This window comes from Zea mays, chromosome 5 (genome assembly GCF_902167145.1).
Source record: "Zea mays cultivar B73 chromosome 5, Zm-B73-REFERENCE-NAM-5.0, whole genome shotgun sequence".
Classification (NCBI taxonomy): domain Eukaryota; kingdom Viridiplantae; phylum Streptophyta; class Magnoliopsida; order Poales; family Poaceae; genus Zea; species Zea mays.
In genome coordinates, this window is record NC_050100.1 from 153,122,734 (window position 1) to 153,130,443 (window position 7,710).

General features: G+C 40.0%; 1 protein-coding gene across 6 annotated transcripts; it reads left to right on the plus strand.

Annotated features, from left to right (window-relative positions):
- The first annotated feature begins 251 nt into the window (after window positions 1-251).
- Window positions 252-7,494, plus strand: LOC100285664 (uncharacterized). 6 transcript variants are annotated; one of them, XM_020553413.3, is made up of 9 exons: window positions 252-549; window positions 4,420-4,515; window positions 4,632-4,704; window positions 4,968-5,013; window positions 5,100-5,130; window positions 5,396-5,651; window positions 5,747-5,910; window positions 6,151-6,391; window positions 6,476-7,494. In XM_020553413.3, the coding sequence occupies exons 2-9, from the start codon at window positions 4,446-4,448 to the stop codon at window positions 6,480-6,482; spliced, it is 888 nt and encodes a 295-aa protein (XP_020409002.1). In that variant the 5' UTR covers window positions 252-549; window positions 4,420-4,445; the 3' UTR covers window positions 6,483-7,494. The 6 variants fall into 6 exon arrangements, with proteins under 6 accessions (XP_020409002.1, NP_001400652.1, NP_001152027.1 ...); NM_001413723.1 differs by having other exon boundaries at window positions 309-549; window positions 4,439-4,515; window positions 6,124-6,391; window positions 6,476-6,796; NM_001158555.2 differs by having other exon boundaries at window positions 309-549; window positions 4,439-4,515; window positions 6,476-6,796.
- The last annotated feature ends 216 nt before the right edge of the window (window positions 7,495-7,710 follow it).

Below are 7,710 nucleotides of genomic sequence, written 5' to 3' on the forward strand. Positions count from 1 at the left end.
TGATGGTTGATTTGGTGAGAAGGGGATCACGGAGGGATTGGAGTGGATTGAGAGGGAAATGAACTAATTTCCCCTTCAATCCACTCCAATCTCCCGTGATCACTGGTCACCAAATCAGCTCTGAATTTTATATCTAACCAGCGGCGTAATATGCTTGCAAATTTTGGGTTACATATTTTTTTGCCACTTTTTTTAATCATACGCTTGCAGCCTCCTGCCATAAGAAACCTGGGCCTTGGTACGAGCTCGGCCCAAACAAAAGGACGGCGCAACTCCTTTGATGCAAGACGCTATTGCCTACCATTTCTATTCTCTTCTCACGAACGTTTACACGCCGGGTGCGCGCGCTCTGCTCTCCCTCCTTCCCTTGCCCAACTCTCACTCTCTCGCCCGCGCGGCGCGGCCTTGCTTTCTGGTGGCACCGACTGGCCGGCTGCCACCGTCTCCTCCTCGCTGGTGCCCAGGTCTTCGTCGGTCCCTTGGTGTCTGCCCCTTATCCTGGTCTTTGTCAGGCCCTCGCCTTTCGCCCGCGACGAGCACCACCTGCAGGTATGCCCACCCCTTTGCCCCCCCCCCCCCCCCCCCCCCTTGAAATCGAGCACCCAAACCCTAGCTAACGTAATCTATTGGGAGTTTTTGTACTCGGATCTCGTCTAATTACAAGTGTATACATGCCCAACCTACTAACGATTGGATCCGCTCCTGATGCATAGTGCTGGTGCAACTGATCGTTAGGTTTTGCATAGTAAGGCTTCGATTTTGGCGATCAGGGGGAAATGAGGGCGGATGGGTTGTAGTTTTGCGGGCACTTGAGCTCACTATCTGCAATTTGACCTGTGACTGTTTTCTGTGTGGTTTTTTAGTGCGAAGTTGTATTTGAGAACACTTAAGAGCGCAGAATTTGCTCAGCTGCTGAGATCCATAGACGTTCTAGCTGTTGGTTTTAGCTACAAATGCTGTTTCTGAGGGGACACACGCAAATTATTTATGTTGATTTATGATGCTAGTTTTCTGCAGCAGATGATACTTAGTTTCCTTACCTGGGGCTGAAATGCTGTGCCCTGTGTCTGTGTGTAACTACTGATTTCTCTTTTAGTGTGTTAAGTCACGGCCTCTAATTTTACTGAGACAAATCCTTTTGTAGTTCGGTGTTGATGTTAAGAAACTGATATCAAACAGAAAATGACCTATTCAAATCCACAGTTGATGGAGCCGATTCATTTGCTTGCTTGGCTAGTTGGCTTGCTCCATAATCTTTGCACTAGCTTGTGTGCATGTTTGAATAAAAACCATATAAAGGTATCTGCAATAGTTGATTGTCTAGAATGCTGGAATTACTCCAAATATTTACCCAACAGTGTATTTTCACTTTATTCCTTGCATTTCTCAGAACTTGTCTCTGCTTTGGACCTGGGTGACTGAACAGAATTGATGTGAGACCCGAGTAGACCAAAAGTCATAGTTTAATCTTAGTGGCCAGTAATTTTAGTGCCCTAACCAACAAGTGCTAGCATATAAGTAATAAAAATATGAAAATGGTTTTATGATTGATAGGACTTAGGTCATGTTTGAATGCACTAGAGCTAATAATTAGCTGAAGACATCCAAACAGTCTAACTAATAGTTCAACTATTAGCTATTTTTAGCAAATTATTTAATAGTTAGCTAGATATTTGTTAGCTAGCTAATTCCACTAGCAATTTTTTAGCCAACTAACTATTAGCTCTAGTGCATTCAAGCACCCCCTTAAAAAATCAGTGTAAACTGGATTCTCTATGTTTTCTAGTGTATTTTATTGAGATCTTCTGTTTTTAAGACTATTATCAGTGCACAGCTAGTTACCGTAACACATCAGGTCACCTTGTGGCATGGCATTGTTCATCTTAGGAATACCTTATTTATCTCTTTTTACAAGCTGAACAGTAAAAATCTAGATCGACAAAATGTATAAAGGCATATCAAGTCATTTTTTATGAAGTTAAATCTTCAGTTATGAGAAAGAAGCCATAGTTCTTGCTTTTTTACATACTTGCTAAAATCTGGATTAGATTTTAGGATGGCATCATGGCAAGCTGTTCTAGAGTATTGTTTTTAAGAAGATTGATTAGATTTCTTATTAAATTAATGGGCGAATAACATACACCATAAGTGTTTTGAACAATGAAACCAAGGTGAGAAAAGGCGCTAGGTGGTGACCCTTCCTAGAGCGTAGAGCCTAGGCAAGCCTAGGTGTTTTGCCAAATTAGCACACAACGCGCGCGCACATAGCTTAATAATTATATAAATAGAGTAATTGAATACATTATATAAAAAGAGAGGACCAATGCACATACCTTAGTGGCTTTCACTTGGTGCAAGATTGATGTTCTTCCTGTTCCTACAGCAATATAATAGCAGAGGAAATAATTAATGACAGGATTGACAGCTGCTGAATAGGCAACAGTTCATAAAAAATAGAAAACAGCAAATTAACTCTTATCTGAATCACTGAATGATTTCAGTCACTTCCCATCCATCAGACAATATGAGTAGCTAGGAATTACAAATTTTAATGCACAAACAAGTGGACAGGACAGCAGTACAACACAATTCATAAATAAAACTCCAGTTCAGAGAGCACATAGTTCTCACAGAATAAGAAAAACAGTGACATAGTAGCGGTTCTTATGTTTAAGACATAAGCCCGGTTCTTATGTTTAAGAAAGGATAAACCGAGACAAGCATTCCCACCCAGTGTTATTAAAACTACGTTTAAACGATGTTTAAACTACGTTTAAACGATGTTTAAACTACGTTTAAACGTCAAAACTTTAATTAGAGGTTGAAACCACGTTTTAGCATTTTGGCGTTCTAAACTATAAAACGCAGTGTTTTATGCATTTTAGACCATTAGCTACTTTTTGGGCCCAGTCTATTAGTTACTTTTGAGATTCAATCCAGCTCATGGGTGAAGTTTTGGTAAACCACTAACCTCTCTATTTTGGTATTTAACTTCATATTATTGTCTGAAATTATGATGTATTGGTATTTTTCCTGTGTTTTTTAAAACTACGTTTAAACAAAGTTTAAACGTTTAAAAGTCAAAATTTCACCCATGAGCGTTCCAACGTTTTACCGTTTTAATAACCTTGTTCCCACCACAAAATACATAAAAGCTGCTTCGAGCCCATGACCTGATGACTCAGTGACTGCGACCTGATGTCTCGGTGAGACATACATGAACACATCATAAAAGATAAACCATGGCATAATTCGTACAGTTGGGCTCAAAGGAGAAATGACTAATCACTTAGACTATCTCTAGCAGAATCTCTATCCCACTTCCTATTTCAAACTCCACTCTGCAAACAGTGCAATCTACAGTGCAAAACAGTACTTTGCGGCCGTTTACACGGACTGCTGGAGATGGCCTTAGGAAACTCCCACTAAGTTAGTCACACTAGAAAATGGTACATTGTACCATTAGGTGTACCACTGAAGAGAATGAAATTGTTTATCTTTATACTTGGTTACTAATCAAGTGTGTTCAATTGATAAAATGTTTGTCTGGTTATATCTTTTCCTCTTAAGTTACACTTCGTCATTGGCCAATTACATTTGGGCCTGTCAGCATTCGTTCTTTCTACCTTGTAAATGCACATTGTCCTCAAAAACAAGTCTAAATAAGCAAATTGACTGTTAGAGGTTTCCAAACTTCGTATTTAAAGAGATACACTTCTCAATTTTACCAGTTCTAATGGTATGTTAATTGCATGCTCAAAATGAACAAAATATTTATGTCTATGGATCCATGCTTTGATACGTGGAAAACATAGTTCATCTGAAACTATGGACACCTTTCATTTTTATTTGGTAGATCTCAAATTCATAGCAGAAGCACCATAAAAACTGCTTAATATGGCAGTACTTCATATCCTGGTTGAACAAAATGAAAGATATTATTGATGAACAGAAGCACCTCTGTGATGTATGACTCAATGAAGTGCAGTATACACCTGAGTAACAGGAACTTGAAGTAATACAAACATGTTGTTTTATCACTCTAGCCTACCCCAACTTGCTTGGAACTAAAAGGCTATGTTGATGATGTTGATGTTAGATATGCCTTTTTTTATTGAAAAATTCAAGTTTTGGTGAAAGTCATGCTTTCGTAATACGAACTGTCGTTTGCTTCATTGTACTATGTTAAAACTTAAAACTATTGCAAAGAAGATAAAAGCCCACAGCAGTGCACTACATGTCAGTGATTTTCAACATATATTGATCATACTTTTTTTATGATGGTTCCTATGTAATCTTAATCCATTTCCAGTTGGATTTAGTTCTGGGATATGAATAATCCACTAGCCGTTTACCTTTCTTTTTCTTTTTCATCTCTTAAGTCTTATTTCCCTACCTGTAGGCTTAACCGCTCTGCAGTTAATCTAATAATTTGTAGGAACAAAATGAAGTGCAATGCTTGCTGGCGGGATTTGGAAGGGCAAGCTGTATCAACCACCTGTGGTCATCTTTTATGTATGGTTCCACTCTACTGCCCTCTCTGGTGAATTAAATCCTGATTCTAAATAAGTTACTATCTAATTATTACAGAATACACAATTTAATGTAGCTGGTAATTGCTTGTTTAGCAGGTGCAGATGATGCTAGGAAAATACTCAATAATGATGGTACATGTCCAATTTGTGATCAGGTGCTCTCAAAAAGGTCAGTTCCTATTTGATGGTGCATTCATTATTTGGTTGTGCATGGTTAATGGTACCATCTTTCCTGTATGAATGCCTGATATCTAATCGTGCAAGCATATTTTTCATGTATTCTATCTCTGTGTGATATTAACTGTGCCAAAGTATATCTCCCAAACATATATGATTGTAGTGCATGTTATAGAGCATTATTTGGTTGTTTTAGTATTTTATATGTTCAGGCAAAAATTAACTTGAAAATTTTGATTCATTTCCTTTTTCCAGCCATATGAAACCTATGGATATAAATCCAGGTGATGATTGGACAAATGTAAGTATCCCTTTGATACATAATAACAGCTAGAAACTAATTTTCCTTATATCCATCTTTTCTAATGAATGTGCTCATGGAAACAGATGGCAATGGTTGGAATATCCCCACAAATACGTATCCTTCATTTCCATTGACCTTTCACTACATCCACAGTGGGGTTTATCTTGCACTGCTTTTTTTATGGCATAGTAATCTGCATTTTCCAATCTATGCCTAACATGTTTAAGTAGCACTATTATGCAATGCAACCAATCTGAGAACATAAATGGGGAACTTGTTAAAGAATAACAGTGGCATTACTTTTGTGACCTGTGTCCAAATTTAATGCTTAAGGAGTTCGGTAGATATCTTGCATTTCCTTAAATATGATGAAAATCAGTTATGAAGAGTGCATACAGAAGCGTAATGTTCTACATTGGACAAAAGGAACTGGAGATGCAGTACAAGATGAACAGAATTGTTGGTCAATGTAGGCAAAAATGTGAACTTATGCAGGCGAAATTTACTGAGAAACTGGAAGAAGTACATACCGCATACCAGAAGATGGCGAAAAGATGTCAGTTGTTGGAGCAAGAGAATGAAAACTTGAACAGAGATAAGCACGAGCTGCAAGAAAAATTTGCTGAGAAATCCAGGTTAGCAATGTGCCAGTATCTCTTGATTCTTCAGAGGAACACATTCTGTTCCATCCTGTATATACGAGGATTCAGGGATTCCTTCCCCTTTCCAGGCAGAAGAGGAAGCTTGATGAGATGTATGACCAACTGAGGAATGAATATGAGTCGGTGAAGCGTTCTGCCCTTCAACCTGCAAATAACTACTTAGCAAGACCTCAGCCAGACTTATTTGCAGGCATGCCCAACGTGATGGATGGTGGCGACCATCTGAGACAAGGTAACTTAAAACTTCTATGCACACAATTTGATCTCTTCTTCATTATGTCCCTCATACTGGTTATATATCATTATATTTTTTGCTCTGTTCGCACAAACTACTTTTGTTATTCATCAAAGCCTCAATTATGTTAGGTGCAATGTTTTTATTCTTTATACTGTACTTAGTAACTATGTTAGGTCTCCACAAAAACAGCTCATTCACTGGTTGCAGGATCGGTTGATCTTCCTAAAACTCCAGGGCAGAGAGATGAGGGCTGGGGTCCACCGCCAAGGCAACGTCACTGCACCTCTGGTCCCTTTGATCTGTCCACCGGGTCTCCTGCCCATGCCGTGGCTCCTCCGGCTGATATCAGGCCCAGACAGCAGACACGGTCAGTCTTCGGAGCTACACTGAACAATCCATCAAGCACCCTGCGAAACCTCATAATCTCACCTGTCAAGCGTCCCCAGACGTCCCGTAATCGCCAACACATATTCACGTAATGATCTCCCTTTTGCTCATGCATACAGCAAGTAGTATTTGTTTACTGACGACGGATCAAACCTTCGAACTGGCGTTTCAGGTTGTAGAGAGTTGGAATAGCTGACGCTGACGGGGTGCTCCGCATTGGAAATCAAATGGAGATATGGTTGATTATACGCAGACTTCGTCCATTTCTACAGTTACATGTACAGCAGGAAGTTTCATCTATACCCCTAATCTTAGCCTTGGTAGTATGACAACTGTGGTTAACATTTTTCTAACTCATCCGCATCTGAACAGACCAAGTAATCCTGTGTGCTGATTGAGGACCTAAACGAGTTGTTTAAGTGCAAGTGATTTGGAACTGGAATTACTTGGATGTTATCCTAAATAAACTCCAAGTGGAGTTTGCCTCCTGTCTTAAACTTCCATAGCATCACTTGAGAGTTGGAAACCGACGACTATATTCAAGGGTTTGAAACAGTTAGCACAGGCTAGAGTAGCCGCTGTCCGCACTGAACATGCAGGGTGGCATCAGAAGTCTGCCCGCCGCCGCCGGTGAGGAGCCCCGTGAAGTCGAAACCATCCTCACCACCGCCTAAGACCCCATCGGTGCGCCTCCCCGCTGCTTTGTCACCATTGCCATTTCCGCTGCCCAGCTGGCCGGCGGTCACTGTCACTGTCAGGAAGACCCCGTCGCTCTCGCTGCCACCGGTCCCGGCGAGGACGCGGCGCAGCACCTGCGAGTCGACAGCAACCTTGGCGAGGAAGAACGCCAGCATTTGCTGTTCGATCGCACGGCGCCACACCGCCGTCAGCAGCTCGTTAGCCTTGTGCTCATGTTTCAGATCACTACTACACAAATATTATTTGTACATAGCATTTAGTATCACATACAGACACAAAATTTAGTACTGGTTCTAACTACTTAGGATCTAGCGTGAGCATTAGTGTTGGTTCATGGCATCAACCAGTATTAATATCTTAACTTTAGTGCTAGTTAGAGCCACCAATATCTTCAAATGAATACCAGTTGATGGCTCAACCGGTACTAAAATGTTAGTACTGGTTGGAGTCATACTAATAGTGCAGTACATTATTTAAGATCATCTTTCTTTAGCGGCATCAATAGAGAATCCGTGTCCATACTTTATTCATAACGATTTTTTAAGGAGGCACTTCTGGTTTTTTAAGATATTACTTCTTCCGTTCTTTTTTATTTGTCGTGTTTTAGTTCAGAAAAAAATTAACGTATGATAAATATTCAAGAACAGAGGTAGTATATTAAGACTTCACTTATCCAATTATAGAAAAAGGTTAGTAAGTTAACCTTAT